At 46.1% G+C, this 19,800-nt stretch overlaps 1 protein-coding gene across 2 annotated transcripts in view; it reads right to left on the reverse strand.

The window, feature by feature from the left end:
- Positions 1-19,800, reverse strand: part of grik5 (glutamate receptor, ionotropic, kainate 5) — a gene marked incomplete at its 3' end in the record, with an annotated part of 84,513 nt that overhangs the window by 17,666 nt on the left and 47,047 nt on the right. For both annotated transcript variants that reach the window (XM_080767667.1, XM_080767666.1), the window contains exons 10-14: positions 16,384-16,491; positions 9,056-9,259; positions 4,770-4,883; positions 1,679-1,788; positions 617-790 (exon numbers count right to left, since the gene is read on the reverse strand). In XM_080767667.1, coding sequence (XP_080623793.1) covers positions 617-790; positions 1,679-1,788; positions 4,770-4,883; positions 9,056-9,259; positions 16,384-16,491 — 710 coding nt within the window. The remainder of the gene's footprint in view (positions 1-616; positions 791-1,678; positions 1,789-4,769; positions 4,884-9,055; positions 9,260-16,383; positions 16,492-19,800) is intronic.

The raw sequence follows: 19,800 nt of genomic DNA on the forward strand, positions 1-19,800 counted from the left end.
AAATGCCCACCTATAGACCATGGAGAGAGGAGAGGGACACAACCAATCTTAACCCATTATTGACACATATATAGGGTAGGTACCCTCACAAAAAACATGCAGTAATCCTGGTCTCTAAACTGCCTCCCCCTGGCCAGCCTGATGGAGGGGAAAGGAACTGGTTGGAATAACGTGTTCATTCCACGCGCTACGTCCAACCAGGGGAACTCCCCCCTGTCAGGTGTAAAGGAGCGACTTGGACACTCAGGCATGAAGGAAGCATGAGTTCAAGTCCGTTGCTCTCCCCAGGTTGGCTGAGGGTGTGTAGAGCCCAGGATCACATTGGATAATTGACACAGGGGTGAAAAATGGTTAACAAAATCGTGGGATAAAAAATATTAAAAAAAAAAAACATTATTGAAAGACCTGAGACAAAATGTCTTGTTTGTTTCTATATCAGTGGTTCTCGAAATATGTCATGTCAAGGACCCCAAAAATGATATATGTATTTGGCATCTGAAAATATGTTGTTCCAGGAAGGACCCCCCCCCAGAACAAAGATATGAGTTAAAAAAAGGTCTGCTGTGAAAGATGAGGACCTTTTTGCACACATACTGACACTGTATGTATAACGTACCACACCCCGCTGACACATCGCGTGGACAGGGCTCTGGGCATGATCTCGGAGCCCTGCTGCATGAAGCCTCCTACTGGGAACCACAGGCTGTTCCCCAGGGTGTACTGGTTCTCCAGCAGGTCCCTGCGGTCCCGCAGGCATGGGTGAGGGTTGTACCACTCATATGGACTCAACCTGGGAGGAGGAGACAATAAAGGCAAAGTCCATTATCTTCATGGCACTCACCAACGACCTTAGATCAGACGATAAGACCCGCTGAATTTAAGCATACTACTAAGTGGAGGAAAATAAACTAGCAAGGATGTAACCACTCATTATGGACTCAATCTGGGAGGAGGAGACAATAGAGCGTCGACACAGGAGTGTCGCTACAGCACGGCACACAACAACAGGAGAGGTGCGGAACAGGAGTATCGCTACAGCACAGCACACAACAACAGTAACGTATAATGCAGGGATTCTGGCGTCCGGGGGTTCCAGGGGGTCCCCAGCAGCAAGTGTTGATATACATAGCATCAACATCAGTTTAACCACTTAAATCTATTTCATACATTGTTTATTCAGAGACAGCAGATGTACAAGCTCACACGTGTCGGGTTGCGATGTGTTCTGATCTTGTAGATCTGCTATTTCTTTGTATTAATAAATAACTCCCAAATCTTCTGTTATGGCTGTCCCAGGCACAACATGGTCTCTGCCGGGGGTCTGCGATGAAATGCATATCAGTTTGTTGGACCCTTGACATGAACCACTGAATGTACAGCAGTGGTTCTCAAACTTTTTTAAATGAATAATGTATATATCTGGCCTGACAATCTGAAAATACTTTGTCTAATCACCCACCATCAAGTGGTGATGAGCTTGTAGATCGGTTATTTTCGAATGGCCTATATCGTTAAACTTGACGCTACATTAACTCATTTTGTTGGGGGGGGACCGCCGGGAACTCCCTCGAGGACCCCCCTGAGGGTCCCCGCCGGGGCCCCACCTTGAGGAGCAGTGATGTAATGTACTGTGTACACACTATACAGTGAGTGTACTGTATATATAGTACATACTGACCTTGCAGCCAAGAAGAGGACGCAGCTGACAGCCAGGTAGGCGAGCAACATGAAGAGCCACACTGCAGGAGAGAAGGGATCCAGGAAGGAGAAGTAGCCCGGCTTCCTTCCCTGGAGGGGTGAAGGAGAGAGGGGAGAGAAACCAGAGAGAGAGGGAGGAGTAGAACACAATGAAGGATGAGTGCAGTGGGCTCAGGGGTAGAGTGACCGGGTGGAAACCGCAAGGTCGCCAGTTCAAACCCATTGGAATGACCTGCAAACTACATTAAACCATTTAGGCCCGACGTCGAGAAAATGTCTTCTGAAAGAATATGTGTTCAAAGATTTGTGCCGCATTTTCACGATTTCTCAATAGTTAAAACACCAAAAGGGGTTCCCGTACGGAATGGGTTAAGATTGACCACATTGGTACCCCTGAGATCGTTTTGAAATGGTCTTAGCTTCTATTTGTAACCTATAATGTATGTAATTCACAATATATTATGTATAACTTTTGTTTTCCTTTTCCTGATCTTCTGATGTATTGTGATGTTTTTTATATGATATTGTATTACTCGACGACACTGAAAATCAGTTGAATTACTTGAGAAGAAAAAAAAGACTCTGAACCCCTAATTGCTCCCGATGTGCAGGTTGGTGCCGTGCATGGTTTCCTCCGGCATCGGTGCGTGCATGCATGTGTGTGTGAATGGGTGAATGTAATGCACACAATCTCTGTAAAGTGCCTTGGATAAAGGCGCTATATAAATGCACCATTTACGAGAGAGAGAGAGGGGTTAGAAAAGTGGTCCAAGGCCACAACACCGCAGAAAGTCCCCCTTCCCGCCAGTGGAGGGCAGTGTTCCTCTTTAACGCTACAGTCTGCTAACCCAGTGCTTTCTGTCTAGTTGGCCTGAAGCCTAAACCTCATCAGCGATGCAAAGCTGCCCACTGTCTGTTAGGCAGCAAATAGCAATGCATTCTTCTCACTGTGGACCTTCCTAGCTAATATACAGGAGTCACAACATGAATATGCAAAAATGTGTGAGTGAGGATATAACATCAAAGACAAGTGCCGGCTTAAAAAAAAAAACTGGTACAAGCAACAGAAACGGCATGGATTCAATCTTAGTGTTATTCCATGTAATTCTTCATGAGCTCCATTTATTCTCAACAGGGGGTCCGGGACCCCTTGGGGATGCTCAGAGTTACTACAGGGGGGGGGGCCGCCAAATCTCTGTGTGCTAGGATTTTTATTTTGGAGCAGTGCCTAACCGCTACACCGTCCGTGTATGTGTATCTTTGTATCTTTGCTTTTAGCCTAAATGTCTGACTGTACTTACCTCGTGCTGTTTACAGTTCTGACTACTACGGTATTCAATCAATCAATCAATCAATATTCTCATAACAGCTCGTATCTGCTATAAAATTCCACCTACAACAATATGCCCAAAAACAGGGATGCCAGGCCACGATGAAAGTGGTTGTAACAGGCCAGGAAAATGATCGCTGACCGCTCCCCATGTCAGTTTACTCTATGAACTCGCTATAGGGTGAAATACACAAAACACTCTACCCATGAATCTCCTGCACCTTCAGCATGAAGGGGCGTTTGTTTGTTATGTGCCTGTGTCTGTTACTGCACTGTAATTGCATGTCGTTTTATGTGCAAGTAGGTAGGGCATATTATGTCCAAGATTGTATTGGCCTAGCGACAAAATAAAGTCATCTTGAACCTCAAATATAACCACAATATGAATATGATATTGTCGATGTTTGGCAGAAACCTTGTATGTCCATTCATTTACAAATAAACATCTCTTAGTAAGTAAACCCGTACCATTCATTTATGAATAAACATCTCTTAGTAAGTAAACCCGTACCATTCATTTATGAATAAACATCTCTTAGTAAGTAAACCCGTACCATTCATTTATGAATAAACATCTCTTAGTAAGTAAACCCGTACCATTCATCTATGAATAAACATCTCTTAGTAAGTAAACCCGTACCATTCATCTATGAATAAACATCTCTTAGTAAGTAAACCCGTACCATTCATCTATGAATAAACATCTCTTAGTAAGTAAACCCGTACCATTCATTTATGAATAAACATCTATTAGTAAGTAAACCCGTACCATTCATTTACAAATGAACATCTCCATGTTTAAAGTTTAGATGTATTTTTTTGTAAATGAATGCCCTGCTTCATCACACAATATCAAGAGTTTGACGACGTGTCACGACGTGTGGTGAGCTTGTAGATCTGCTATTTTCAATAGGCTATATAGGCGTATCAATCAAGTACAAGTATACAGTCTGGGCAGCATGAATGATCTCCACCAGGGGAATGTAACCGCAGTGAAATCCAATCCTATAAACCAAAGAATTCCATCCCAGGTATCCATAAAAGCTAATCAGCTCCCAGCATAACTTCTCACGTGCTCCCCTATAGTTAATGTAAGCCCCGTATGGATGCACACAGCCGACGTACGCCTGCCAAACCAAAAGGCACGAGGACAAGCGTCAAAGAAATGAGCTCTGATCTCAGTTCTATATATCCGGTTGTAACCCCAATCGGAGACCCTCCATCTCTGGCTAATTTGTGTATTAGCCCCCCCTGGAGAGGGCCGGGAAATAATGATGATGGCAGAAGGAACAGAACATGCGGCACGGGTTGGAATGCCGTCTGGGAGGAGGGGATGCAGCTATATAGCTGATCTGCTCTTTCTGCTATGTTTGAGAAGATGTTTGAAAATGTGTGGACATTTTTCAACCTTGGAAACAATTGACAATTATGCTGAAATAAATTGCGATTATCTAAAATAATTGCGATTAGGCGATTATGTATAATAATTGTGACAGGCCTAGTAGTGACGAGCCTCACCGGATGAACTCTGTGCAGAATCCCCGGGGTCATGCAAGGGGTTGGAGAAGTCGACGCACGCACGCACGCACGCACGCGACGGCGCTCACCAGCTGAACTCTGTACAGGATGCTGATCCCCATGGGTCAAGCGAGGGCAGGGAGAAGTTGACGCACACGTGCACGTATGCGTGCACGCGCACACACGCACACACAGACACACGCACACATGCGGCGGCGCTCACCAGCTGAGCTCTGTACAGGATGCTGATCCCCAGGGTCATGAAGGGCTTGGAGAAGTCGATGACCTTCTCTCTGGCTGACGTGATGGTGAAGCCTGCCACGGCCAGGTCTGCTTTCTGTGGGGATGATGGACAGGCACAGGGAAGAGGGGGAGAAGAGAGAGAGAGAAGGGTTGAGAGACATACAGTTAGTATATAGCGCTGTTGTCGCTATACTCGCCATACTGAAACCTTTTGTTGTTGTTGTAAATGAACGGCCTATACTTGATCATACTCCAGCGTGTCGGGCTTGTCTTGGTGTTGCTCGTGTGTGTCGATGGATCAATCAATGAAGACACTTTTTTTCTTTTGAAATGTTAATATAGACCTATGTCTTCTATTGTGTTCTGAAGGTCGGGCTGCTGTACTGCCACTAGTGTTAATGTTATATTTTGTATTGTGTTCTCGGGCCGCTGTGCTGCGCTGCGCTGAGCTGTGTGCCAAGTATGCCCCCTCTCCTGTTGTGTTCTCTTTTCTGGTCTGTGTACCATTGCGTGTGTGCCTGCACTGTTTAGTATTTACTATTACATTTCTATGTTTTGATAATCAGCGCTTTGCCATCTAATAGATGATACATACACTCTGCCATATTGGAGAGGCCACTGTGTGCGCAGTGCTTTTGTTGGACATGCTCCATATTTGAGCGCGCGCACCTCCACCCACCCCCCTGTTAAAGTCCCGTCCCCCCCGTCATAAAACGATGCATCGACTCAACTTCGACTTTACTGTCTGACAAGTCGACTTGTAAAAATCTCAACTCGTTAATGCCCTAGCGTGAGCTAATGCTACCACGTGTTAAAAGAGCCCAGAGAGTGCATGGAACCAAATGGACTGAGGGTCCACTTCGTTCCATTTGTGGACTTCCAGAGTTAAACAACACCAGTAAATTAACGATAGAGGTCGTCTCTGACTGTATACATTTAATATAATATGTGCCTACAAATCCAACAAGGCCCCATATTCTGTATTTGATAGCCTGGAAAACTACTGTCACAGCCCCCTGTAGTTTGGCCTACTAGGGCCTGTGTGGTTTCTTACGCCAGGGCTCCACCGGACGCGTTGCGTCTCCGTCGCGTCCTGCTCGCGTCATGACAACGTCAACGTCACGCTAGAGGTGCTCCACCGCGGGCTTTTGAAAACTGTGCGTCAGCAACATTATGGATAATGTATTGTAGGTACGTGCGTGCGTGAAAAAACGAACCGGGGCAATGTTTGAGTCACCGAACGCAGCACAACACAAAGCAACGCGGGCAGTGGAGCCACCCTCCATTGATTAAAAGGGAACATTCCCAACGCTGACGGAGACGCGACGCGGACGCGCCTGGTGGAGCCCTGGCGTTAGGTAGGCCTAGGTCTTTGCTTCCCACAGGTTCTGAATTGCCAATCAGTGCATTGGGAGCACCTGGCCAGTGTTCCCAGTGTGCTCTATGAAGGGCTGGGAGTTGGCTGGCGTCACTCTCTCTCCCCTTCCATGAGAGCAGCAGCATGTGTTTGCACCATTCAACATCCCACACTGTACACTCACCATACATCCACTCACTTACACTACTGATTAACACACCCCACTTAGTATGTTAGTATTGTTTGATACATATTAAGTTGTTTATATTGTAAATAAATATTGGTTTGTGCACTTTTAAACAGCCGTGTGTCTTCCTCCTTTGTTATGGTCCAATTAAGAGCCAGGTCATAACACTACCTAAATGAGATGATAATTCCGTGCCTGGGATGGTCCACCAGGCTAGGTATTTATGAGTCAACAAAATGTGTTATTTACTCCAGAGCTGACATGTTGCCGAGCGGGGAGGTCCTGCTCAGTCATCCCTGAGAAGAACAGCTGGCGGCGGGGAAGGAAAGACAAGATGCTCGGCGGGTGTTTGGAAGACAGCTTTTGATTGTAAACCATCTATATATTTTTGGTTTTTTCACACATATAGTGCTAGATTAAAACTTTGTAATTCACTTTGTAACGTCACCGTTTGTCTCTGTCGGGTGGAAACCTCATAATGTCCCAAAATATACACTTACTTTTCAGGATTCTAATTCAAGAATAACAGATCTACATAGCAGATCTACAAGCTCAAATTGCATCGATTCGCACCACGTTTTGAGCTTGCTGATCTGCTACTTTTTACAAACCAAGTAGGGCATTACATTACACAACACAACACACGAAAAAGTTAAAATCTGGAGATAACGTTTCTGATGTGTGGACAGGCACCAAAATGACCCGATTCAAGTGATTAGAAAGATTACATTTACATCCAAGGCATTACATTGTTACTTTATATAACCTTTAGGTTCCATTACGACAGATTGAAAATAACAATTTAACCACTTGAACCCCAGCATCCATATTCTGGGGGATGGGGGGGGACATTTGCCGAAAATAGCCCATCTACAACACGTTCTGAGCTTGTAGATCTGCTATTTTATAGTGAGGAGGTTTGGTGTTCCGTCTTACTAGGGCTTTATCTTCTTCTTCTTCTTTCGTGTATTGTCGTCATATGTCTTGTTCAGTGTCGCAAAGTCACGCCATTGTCTCTGGTCCCACGTGGAAGAGGCCGGCCTCTGATGGAAGTCTGTACAGACAGGACAGGTGGTGATTATGTGGTCGGCAGTCTGCTCAGGCTCGGCACGCTCGCGTACAAGCCGCGCTAGTCTGCCAGGCCCCGCTCCTTCCTGGACGATTTGAAGCGACCAACCCCGGTAGGGGGGTTCGGTTCAGCCGTCTCCAATGGATGTAGTGGTGCAGACGTGTGAGCTCAGCCACCTCCCATTCCCGCCTCCAGTATCGTTGCCGGCCATGCCCTTGTAGACAGGTCCTCAGGGACGGAACCAAGCATCTCTTGTACTGCTGTCCGGTTGTAGGGGTCTGCATGGGATTGCTGGCTGCCTTAGTTGTTGTTTCGTGCAGAATATAATATTCCAGGCATGTTCTTGGGCTTTCCTTGCAAGTGCGAGGGTCGCGGCCTCTCGTCGGAGTCCGGCCTATTATCAAATTGGTAAGTTCCAAATATTATAAAAGCATGCTGCAGACGGCACCCCTGGACTTGCATCAAAAGGCACCCACTTTGAGGACCACTGCTCCCCGTAGAATCTTTATTTTGTTTAAACAATAAAACGATCTATTTCTCTTGTGAGGACCAGGAGAATTGTCCTCGCAGTGTCTATTTCTCAACTTCTACTGCACTGTGTGCAAGATTCAAGAAGTAATGCACGCACGCACGCACGCACGCACGCACGCACGCACGCACGTGTATGACTACAATGCAGAGGTGCTCCACCTGTACACAGCAGCCACTCAGGTCTGCGGTGTCGCTGCCTCGCCACACGTCTCGTCCATTATGCGCTAATTGATGAACACGGGCCACTAATGAGAGCTGGGTGATCGGGGCGAGCGGGTAGCAGAGAGAGGTAGAGAGAGAGAGAGAGTAGAGAGAGACAGAGAGATACAGACATTACAAAGGTTGAGAGATACAGTGAGAGAGAGAGAGAGAGAGAGAGAGAGAGAGAGAGAGAGAGAGAGAGAGAGAGCACGGGGAGCCAGGGAGCCACTGCGTGGCAGGTCTCCACATAGGGAGCAGAGGCTGGTAATTGAAGTATACCACATGGTAATTAAGAGCACGGGGGCTTCTCATTACACAGTCCAGACTGGAGATCTTAACACATTACACAGTGGGACTGGACAGAGATAGAGAGACGCTGTGTGTGTGTGTGTGTGTGTGTGTGTGTGTGTGTGTGTGTGTGTGTGACTGTGTGTTTCTGTGTGTGTGTGTGTGTGTGTGTGTGTGTGTGTGTGTGTGTGTGTGTGTGTGTGTGTGTGTGTGTTTCTGCGCGTGCGTGTGTGCGACTTCCGTGCATGCGCCCACACGAACGAGAGAGAGAGTTATGGTAAGAGCAAATAAGGCACTTTTTAAGGCAACGCTACCACTCTCATTTTGTGAATTATCAAGTCAGATTTTGTCCTAGATATCTTATTCCCCTCTGAGGGAAATTCCACACAATGGAAGTTACTGCAGAGTTGGGGCTTTGGGCTACAGTGTGTGCGTTCGTGCGTGCGTGCGCCACTTCGCTCTGCGTTTCAAGTTTGTGGATGTCCCTTCGTGTGAAGTAGGGTGTTAATTTACAATAAAAACCCCACAAAAAACCCCACAAAAAATGTTAGAATCTGGAGGTTTCCGCCCGACAGCGACTGACGTGACGAGTCTCACCACGCCCCCAACACTAATACACTATAGAACTCTTACCCTGTTGATGAGCTCCCCCACCATGCCGGTCCAGGAGCCGTTGGGCTCGGGCGCGCCGTACTGCCCGTCGTCCACCAGCTTGATCCGGAAGGAGAACTTCAAGATGTCCGCCAGCTCCCTCAGCATGTCCACGCAGAAGCCCTCGTACTGGTCGTTGCCCTGGAAGTCCTGGTAGTTGCCCCGGCGCATCACGTACGGGTTCTCCTGAAGCACACAACCAGGGGACACAACAGCGTTTTTGCATGTGAGGAAAGTTGTCACGTGCGTCATGTCACGTGCCCGTCTATTGGTTGATAGACTAGTTGCGCAGGACATGTAGCATATAGCGCATAACACCCACGAAAATACGCTTGCATAAGATTCACCCCTCAACTTCTCCACGCGTACAAAATAGCCTCTCATTGAAAATTAATTACGAGGCGTGTCAGTCGCTCCCTGTCTGAAAGGACCGTATGGGTGCTCCTCAAACAAGGTCCCCCAAATTGATACAGTTATTGTACATACAGTAGTGTATCATACTGTGCCAGGGACGCTCATAAGATAAGAAAGAAAAATATTGTTAATTAAACAATGTCTGGATTCCACCTGCGACGTCATGTGGCATCCAAGTCTATGGACTTTTAATGTTTTCTTTTAGCACGGACCAATCGTGTGAGCTTTGGAAGCCAATCTTAGCCAATCAGGATGGAAGATGGGAAATATTTGGGGCAGAGGTTTGTCGTTGGCATCCAGGGAGAGTGTGTGCAAAGTTTGGCATGGCATTTGACATTATGGGGAGATCTATCTTGGATATTATACAGTGAGGGTGATGGGCATTGCATTATTAAATTGTAATGAATTGTAATAAATTGTACATTCAGAAGATTGAGAAACTACAGTAAGACAAAGTATGAATTCTGGGGAAACTAAAGATGAAAAGGAGCTCCTTCAAATTCTAATTAGTCAGTGTTGCCAAAGTGTAGAAAGTGAGATCATACAGACACTCCCTGCAGAGTTCTGTCCTGGAACATTTAGATGGAAGGAACCCAACGAGAGTCTTATCTTATCCCAAAAAGACATAAAAGTGTGTTTTAATAATGAATCGAAAAACAGATCATCAGTCAGATCATCAGTGATAGTAGACACCTTTATGAACACATCTGTGAAGAAAGCTAGTGGTAAGCATTATTTTGCATATTTGCCAAAACTTAAGCTAACTTTATACCTAACTAAAGAGAGAAGAGAGTTAGTGTGGCCAACTGAGGTCCACTTAATTAAGTGGTTAATCTGATATTAGTGGACAGGTGACCAGGTGAGAACTTGTTCGTTCAGGTCCAAGGTTTTGTTTTTCATTTCATCCATAATTGAGGTTTTTAAATTTCCGATCCTATTTTACCCTTGACTTGGCCTACAGACTTGAACAGCCTGATTGTGGTTCGCCCATAGCTGTTGTTGGCTTGGCTTTGGATTTGATTGTAGCCTGAAGGCTAAGCTGACTGGCTGTGAATTCAGAAGGATGTGTGTTCTACTTGCCAGCTTCCATTCTCACGGCCGCAGCTATACAAATAAAAACAAACCATCTGCTGCTTTCAGTGCTTTGCAGGAGGGAACTCAATAAGGAAGGACAAACATATTTGAAGTTTTAACAGCTTTTGTCACTGCCCAGGACAAAATACTATCAGCCTTGGGTGGGTGTGTTGAGGGGTGCAGTAAGTTAGTTAGACTAGTCATTGGTCCGACAAACGACAACCCACCTCAAACCCTAACCTAACCATAAACGCAAGCACAGGAGCAGGCGCTAGTCCGACCAGTGTTGCCAACTTGGTCGCCATATTTAGCTTCTTTCCAGACCCCCCTAGCGACTGAATTAGTGAAAAGCTTCTGGAGAGAAATCTAGCTACTTTTTCTGGTGAATTGGGGACAAATCGTGTAGACTTTATCTGTTTAACTGAAACTTGGCAAAAGCCCCTGGATTATTTCTCACTCAATAAAACCACACCCCCTGGATACGCATACATGGACAAACCACGCCCTGAGGGACGGCGTGGTGGTGGAATAGCCTTAATACACCAACAACACATCAGTCCAATTAATATTCCTGTTCCCTCCTCATTTGAGCATCTCACCTTCAAACTGTTTTTAATTTGTTGTTACCTCTATAAAGCCCCCCCATGTAAAGCGTCTTTGGGTACAAAGCGCTATATAAGTTTGAGATATTATTATATTATTATTATAGATGTCAGAGATAAAACCCTCCTTTTTCTTCATTTTCCCTCTCTCAGCCTCAAAAAAGTTGGCAACACTAAAGTGCTCGGCGCGTCTGGCTTCCTCGGCTCGGTTATGTGCACAGAGCAATGGAAATGGTGTTCTGGGCTGGCTCCATATTTTCGTTGCTAGTCGCCTAGCGACTTCTAGAGACTTTCCGAAGAGCCAGTATAGCTACTTCCGTTACTGGAGAGTTGGCAACACTGAGTCCGACATGCGTCCGCATGTCGAACTAATACTCCGTCGGATTTACATGCGGTCCCCTGTGTGGAGTACCTGGGAGGATTGCCTATTTTGGGCTTCGTATAACACCCTGCCTTCTTGGACTCTAGCCTTCCTACCTGTCACTCCGTGCCGCACTATGACCTTGATCTGATATCTACTATATAATGCGCCACGTCTCTGCAAACGTCTCTGGAAACCGTTACAGTACGTGTATGCGTGCGTACGTGTGTGTACGGTTGTAATGCACGTAACTCGAGAACCGTTTGACCCACCGACTTCACATTCGACACACGCGTTCCACACCCCCACAGGGAGTCCAGTGCCAGGTATCGAGTCGGTCAGACCTACGGTTCTCCAGAACCACCACAAAAAGCTCTGGTCAGGCTCTGCCAGTGGGCCTAATGAGGCCAACTCCTTTCACCTGGGCCAGGCTCTGCCAGTGCACGGGCCTAATGAGGTCAACTCCTTTCACCTGTGCAATTTCCAGCCTCTGCCTCAGCCTATTGAGGCTCACCCAATCAGGCTCTGCCAGTGGGAATAATTGATTGCCAAGTACACTTTTCAGTTTGCAGTCTTCACACACAGGCACATACACAGATCTCCATGTGGGACACCGGCTGACAGTTAAAACGGGTGCTATGACAACGTATATCATTAGGTTCCCAAGTTGCATCGTTCCCAAGTAGGCCGGTGGCCGACTATGCGACGGGCACGTACAGTTATCAAGAAAACTGTTTTAAATTTAAATTTAGAAGAAGAAATGTTTTAATTCACAGGCTAAGGACCTCATACGCCCAAAACAGCCCCATCCATGCATGGCCCTCTGCTGCAGGCCTGGTTCTATTAGTAATCACCCTCTTCTCATGCTGCGCCAGCCTCTGTGCTGGTTGTGGAGCCCGTCACCGATGGGCCACCATGTCGCATCGCCTGAAGCCATGAACCTCTGCTGGGCATGCTGCCAAAGTCCCAGATATAAATCCCATACATCATCGCACCGCTGCTCTGTAAAAACCCCACGGCATCTGCAGTCAACATCCACCAAGGGAGCCAAAGAATATAAGCCCTGCATCGTCGCTGTTGAGTGTCCGTTTAACCCATTCTGACCTGAGATCAGATTCACACGAGGTTTCCACTGGGGACACACTGGTCTGATTAACCCATTCTGACCCGAGATCAGATTCTAAAAATGTCAAGTCGTTCTTCGATTTTTCAAAAATAGCAGACCTACAAGCTCGTAGCGCGCCACTCGGTGGCGCGCTATGAGCTTGTAGATCTGCTATTTTTCAATAGCTAAAGCATGACATGATGCTAAACACCAAAACGGGTTCCCGGTCAGAATGGGTTAAAATAGTGAAAGTAGCCGAACTACAAGCGTCACGGCGCGTGGAGAAAAAGGCGTCCCACCATCCCAGACACAGTTTGAATATTCACACAGTCTGAATATCTGTTTTCACTCTCCTCTCCTCTCTGTGTGCCGCCCTGACAGATTACTACAGTAGAGGCCCAAAACATGCATGGACTCAGCAGGCCTGGCAACCGCCCCAGAATAAGCTGGCGGTCATCCTGAATCTCTGAAACCGGCCTCGCCCGGTGGGCCGTTAACGAGGTGTGCATTGGCACTGCCCTCACAATTCAATTCCATTTACGATTCACCGGGCAACGGTTCGATTTGATTCTATACGACGCATCGCAATGCATCACACTTTTCTGCACAACATGGCAAATGTGTTTCATCAGTCAATTCAAGCAGTCAGATATACTGAACATATTTTATTTAGAATAATATTATATATAATATTATATACAGTATTATAATTATATTTTAATGATATATTATATAATTATATTTAGGCTTCCATTATCGATTATGTCAGATTGCTGCATTGCATTGCTGATCTACCAAATCGAGATGCAGATGCAGGCAGATTAAGGCCGTTTTCACACCCAAAGTTCGCTTAGAAGGTCCGGATCAAGGACCAAATATTAGCATTTTGATTTTGGTCCGTTTGGTGTTCACACTGGACTTTGTAAAGCGTACCAAATATGTAAACAAATGACACGTGGACATCGACAGCGAACCAAATAGTGAAAAATTTTAAAGAGGTCGCATCGCAGGCTTCGGCATAACTTTGTGTGGCGCATGCTTAAAACAAACAGATCTACAAGCATACATCGTGTACCATACCGTGCATACCATTCCGTGTCGATAACTTGTACATCAGTTATTTTTACGCATGTGAACCTTATACGCTGCCATTCAATTTCCGCTGCGCCTCGACATATATGCGTCTACTATTAAAATCAGACAGCTAGCTGTCATATCAAAAAAAGACATGCTTTTAGAACTAATTATTAATGCAGCCTCACAACTGCCGACGCCCGACGGCTATTTTGGCTATCGTCCTGTATTTGGTCCTCTATAAAGTACGAATGCATTCACACCAGTAACAAACCGCACCGTGGTTCGTTTGGAAGCGAACCGAGTCCGGCCTTTTTTAGCGGACAATGGTCCGTTTCTTTGATCCGCACCAGAGTTCGGATGCACATGCACGTTCACACCAACCGAAACAAAGGGGTAAGCGGACCATGGTTCGTTTTAAACGAACCAAACATGTCCGGTGTGAAAGTTCCCTTGTCTGGCCCCTCTCAATTGTGGAAGGACTTTTACTTTAAGTGGTGACGAGCCAACCAGGTTCGTCTGGAACCAGGCTATGACCAACCAGGGCCCAGTATGCAAATATGGGGCGGGACATTGCAGAAAGAAATCTAACACTGAGAGGGACAATATCCATGCCGTGATATTAGTATCGCTATGTGAGGCTAGGTTTGTGAGGCAAACCACGCAAAGGCCGGACGGCCGCCCCCCCCGGACCCTCTTGGACAGACAAGGCAGAACAAAGGTCACTGACTACAATATTGAGCTCTACACTCTGGTGGCTGGCTCTGGGTGGAACCAATTTCCAAATGTTTAACAGTCTGTACATACTGTAGAAAGCACTGAAACATGTTTGCGCAGGCAGCCGGGGGACTATATACACTTTCAGGTAGAAGTGATTCTCGAAGGGAATTCATTTGTATTAAAAAAAACTGGATGCCAAGTCTATGATTTTCATGACGGTATAACCATTTCATGAAAGCAATAAGCCCCGGAAGGCTGCGGCTTACACAGATTTCGAGGGCAGTATAGGTGCTCGGCTGTGCAGTCGTATTAAACAACACCCCATTTAGCTGTTCTAAAACCACTGTACGCCACGGCCTCCCGGGGCTGACTGCTGATATAGCTCCTCTTCACCTTCTATTATAGCACAGCCGCGAGGACATTCTCTGCTGTGATGGTGCTTCAGCGCTGCTGCCCGCGGTACTCAGCTGCACAGTGTACACCGCCAGCGCCGCCCCAGCTCCCTCATGCATACCGTTCCCATAACACCAACACATTATGCATTTACACGCACGCACACTGTATGTACGGTATATTGTCTCTGTCGGGCGGAAAACTCATAACTTAAATTAGTGCCCTATACGTTACATGCATCACACAAAAGAGACGCATTTCGAGTTTGTATAGATCTGCTATTCTTTCTAATCCTTTTATTTGAATCCTCAAGATATATACAGTATTTAGAGTCTCTGTCGGGTTCCCCGCGCGCACGGACACACACACACACACACACACACACACACACACACACACACACACACACACACACACACACACACACGTGACCCCAATGACATGACGGCTGGCGGGAGACATGTTTCGGGAGCTGATCGGTGACTGTTCAAACACAGCGACACAGTGGGGATTCCTAAGCCTCCTAGGCTCCTATCAGTTCCAATGACAGAGAGAGAGAGAGAGAGAGAGAGAGAGAGAGACCCCGGCACAGTGTGAGCTGGGTCACATACGGACCCCCTGCCAGTCACCAGCAGACAGTGGTGGGAAAAAGTACTCAAAATCCTTTTAATAGTGGAATAAAAGTACAACATTTGAATCCCAGATGGAGTGGAGTAGAAGTAAAAGTATTGGAAATTGGAAATACTCAAGTAAAAGTGCAGACAGCTCAAAATTGTACTTAAGTGCTACAGTAGTTAAGTAAACGTATACTTTCCACCACTGCCAGCAAAGAGCTCCAACCTCGTCAGCATGACAGTGGTGACAGGTGGTGACCTAACCCAGAGGTTCAACATGACAGTGGTGACAGGTGGTGACCTAACCCAGAGGTTCAACATGACAGTGGTGACAGGTGGTGACCTAACCCAGAGGTTCAACATGACAGTGGTGACAGGTGGTGACCTAACCCAGAGGTTCAACATGACAGTGGTGACAGGTGGTGACCTAACCCAGAGGTTCAACAACCACTGGTACTACTAGTACCACAGGTGGTACTCAAGTACAACGCATGCTGGCACACTATACTGTACACTCTGTCTTTCTTTTATCTGTATTGTATCGCATTGTATATGTGTCATTGTATGTTTAGTTTTACTACCATTTTAGGAGCCTGCTCAGGGACTACAGATGTAAATTAGCTTATGGCTAACTCTGGCACATTTACATGGAAGTGAAAACTGAAATGTTGATTAATGATCATTGTCCCTGTCAATAAATAAATGAAAAAAGTACCCGCCTCTGGTGGTACACAGAGGAGACGCCCAAAAAAGGAGAAAAAAAGACAACAATGGAATGAAATATTTATATACAGTAACTAGGCTACAGGTATAGTTCTTCTGACCATCCAGCCTTGCTGAAAAGAGCACGACAGCACACCTAGCTGTTAATAGAAGATTTGAGATTTGAGAAGCAGTGTGGTGGTGACCTTACCAGTGTGGTGGTGACCTTACCAGTGTGGTGGTGACCTTACCAGTATGGTGGTGACAGTGAGGGTCTTGTTAGCCAGGGTCTCTGACACATTGATGTCCAGGCTGGTGGCATTCATGAACAGAGTGTTGTTGGAGTACCAGATCCCAATCTGACAGGGGGAAAAAAAAAAGAAAAGAATAAACAATGCTCTATTAACCACTTGAACCCTGCATGCAGCATCCTTATTCTACAAGTTCGTCTAACTTGTCGCACACACGCACGCACGCACAATACTGGCTTTGCATATTTTATTCTCACAATGGCATACTGTACAATACATCCCTGTTGATTCCATTCTCCCCACTCCAAGCATAGACCTGCACTAACAACCAGGTTAATTTACTGTAGAAAGAAAGCTGCTTTAGCGCCACCTACAGTATACATCCTGTACCCGAGCTTAGTTGGGACCAGAATCCAAACAAGACCACAAGGACATTTTTCTGCGATATCCTTTTAGACCAAGTGTTTGACTCTGTACCGTTTACATTTCTTCCTAATAAAGTAATCAATCAATCAATCATATTATACAGTATCACACTCATGGTTAAATCAACACTGAGGATGTTGTAATGTACAGCAGGTGAAAAGAACGTATATCATAATTCCAATTTCAAAGACCCCCATTTAAACGCATTATAGGCCATGGATCCATATCTATCTATCTACATATGTAGAATCCTTAACTCTGAGAGGGTACAAATGTGTTCCTAACTATATTATGTATCCTTTGGCGTCGTGGGCTTGTTATTGTAGTGAGCTTACAGTAGAGATTTGGTGTTGAGGGGAAAAAGGAACGCACCAAGTACAGAGTCAACTCACGTCCAGTTTACCAAGGGCTTAAGTGGTTAAAGTGCGTGCGGAACTGCAGGTATTTATATCTCTCTGCAGCGCAGTGAGGGGACAATGAAGTCACTTAAGGGAACGCAAGTGTGTGATTATGGACCAGGAGGTGTTTGAAATTGCGACTCACTTCGTTGGGAAATAACGCCGTACGTCTTTCAATAGGTCAGATATGAGGTAATAGCTCCGCTGACAGATTCACGGCCGCCCGCCCCCACCACCCCCCCCCCCACGCTCCCCGCCACTCCATTTCCCTCCTCCACGTCCTCTGACATTTTAGAGGGGTTGTATTTCTTTCTCGGCAAACTAAACGCTCACCTCCCTCCCACGGCGTGGAAGGAAGCTCGCCAGGCAGGAAGGTGTAGTAGAGTGTCTTGCGTCTTAAAATGTTAATGGTCGCCAATTTGGCACGGAACCCTCCAGCATGAGCTCTTGAAGTCCAGACTCGGTGTATTGTTATCAAATGGCATTTAGTGTCAAACGGATAGGCAGTTATAGCTCTACTAAAGACCCTGTTAAGGCATATTAAGGTAAGACGGAAGCCAGAGTGTTTTCTGAGAACTGACAGAGCGTGAAGCCATCCGTGCACTGATGTGCACCTTTCGCCTCCGCTTCATTAAATGTTTATTTTTGACAGGTGGGTGAAGGGCGCTCTGAAGCCTTTTCATCTGCTCTGGAGCCGACTCTCTGTGGATAATTATTCTGCGGCACGGAATTCACCACCTTCGTCCAATTATTTTAGTTTCTTTTTTGATCACTTTGTATCTGTTACTGTATATCTTCACAATGTTTGAGTGGTGCAACCACGCAAAAATTCACCTATGTGTCCGCCTATGTAATGTGTTAATGAGCACCACTATGACTATTAGTACCAGTAGGTGCGCTGTTGTGCCAGAAACAGAGAGAGAGATAGTGCCGCACTGCAGAGAGAGAGAGAGAGAGAGAGAGAGAGGAAGGGGAGAGAGAGGGGAGTTGCACCACTCACTTCACACGGGTGTGATTTCTTCATAACTTTTGTCTTTGTCAGGGGGTCACTGGCTCAAATCCCCAAATCATCTGGGGGAGGGGGGGATATACTACTGTCTCCCAGTGGTATCTGGTAGTAACTCTCTCAGTAGTTATGGAGGCCAACAATGCGGGTGGGTGGGTGGGGGGGGGATGCCCTTGAGGAAGGCGCTTAACCCCCAAATGCTCCAGTTAAGGCGCTTAGCGGGCGACATTAGAAGACGGCGGTTGTACTGAGCAGCTCCCAGGTGTGAACGTGAGCGAGTGTGTGAAGGTTGAACCGGGGCACCGCTGAATGAGAGCGCGTACGCTCAGTAAGCCTTTCCCTAGATAAATTAAAAGGTTACAAAAAAAAAGGAAAAAAAGTACAGTATATATACCGTGGGGTTTCATTTGAACTGCTTTGGTGTCAACAAATGTGGGAACTGCCACCCAGGCAGGATGATAAAAGTGCATCAAAATGTGCCGTCACAATCAACACGAATGCGCCGTTATTATTCCTCTTGGTTTGTGTGTCACTGGAGCTTGTTTACTGTTACACGCTGCTCACCGAGCTGCTCCGCCTGTTGACAGTATACCGTACGTACATTATACTCTACAGTACATGCTTATTTCACCGGATAATTATTCTCCCTGAAAATGCGCGTGGTGAAACGGAGAGGTGTGACATTCAACCCCCGCAGCGTTTCTCTGTGTCTTACTGTACGTGTGAGTTAATTATGATACACACACACCGCCGTCTACGATGCCACCGGCCCTCAGCCAATAAGAAACCTTTGTTTGTTTGTGTTTTCCGAACAGAGACCGGAGACGCCCAAACATGGGCATGTTCCCGTCACACTAATGACATGGCACGACAAAGCCGAGAGAGTGCAATTTTGAGCTATCTAGCACTTTTACTTGAGTATTTCCAATTTCCAAAACTTTTACTTCTACTCCACTCCATCTCGGATTCAAGAGTGCTGTGCTATTTCTCTGGCGCCTGAAATCCTGTGAGATCAACGCACGTATCTTATTAATCAGGGCTGAGACTTTAACTGGTTAATCATTTACAGAAACAAATAACGTGATTACATTTTATTTTTTATATATATTTCTTATCCCACGATTTTGTAACCCATTTCTCACCCCTGTGTCAATCATCTAATGTGATCCTGGGCTCTACACACCCTCCACCAACCTAGTCCCCATATACTGTATGGGGGACAAGGGGAGAGCAACGGACTTGAACTTATGCCGAGTGTCCAAATTGCTCCTTTACACCTGACAGGGGGGAGTTTCCCTGGTTGGACGTAGCGCGTGGAAGGAACACGTTATTCCAACCAGTTCCTTTCCCCTCCATAATTAACGCATTTTAATCGCTCTTAGTTTTGTGCACCACGGAACCTTGCTCACTGGACGAAGTTCAGGCATTATTACCGATCATACTGCCGCACGCAATGAGAGAAGAAGCCGCTAAGACCGCTTTGCTTGGCCCAGTGGATGGGACAAAACTCCGATATGCGATAAAAATTGGATTAACTTTGATTAATTAATTACAATGCCTCGAATTAATTATTTTTTGTATCGAGTC

Source organism: Protomyctophum bolini (genome assembly GCF_963924005.1).
Source record: "Protomyctophum bolini genome assembly, chromosome: 7".
Classification (NCBI taxonomy): Eukaryota; Metazoa; Chordata; class Actinopteri; order Myctophiformes; family Myctophidae; genus Protomyctophum; species Protomyctophum bolini.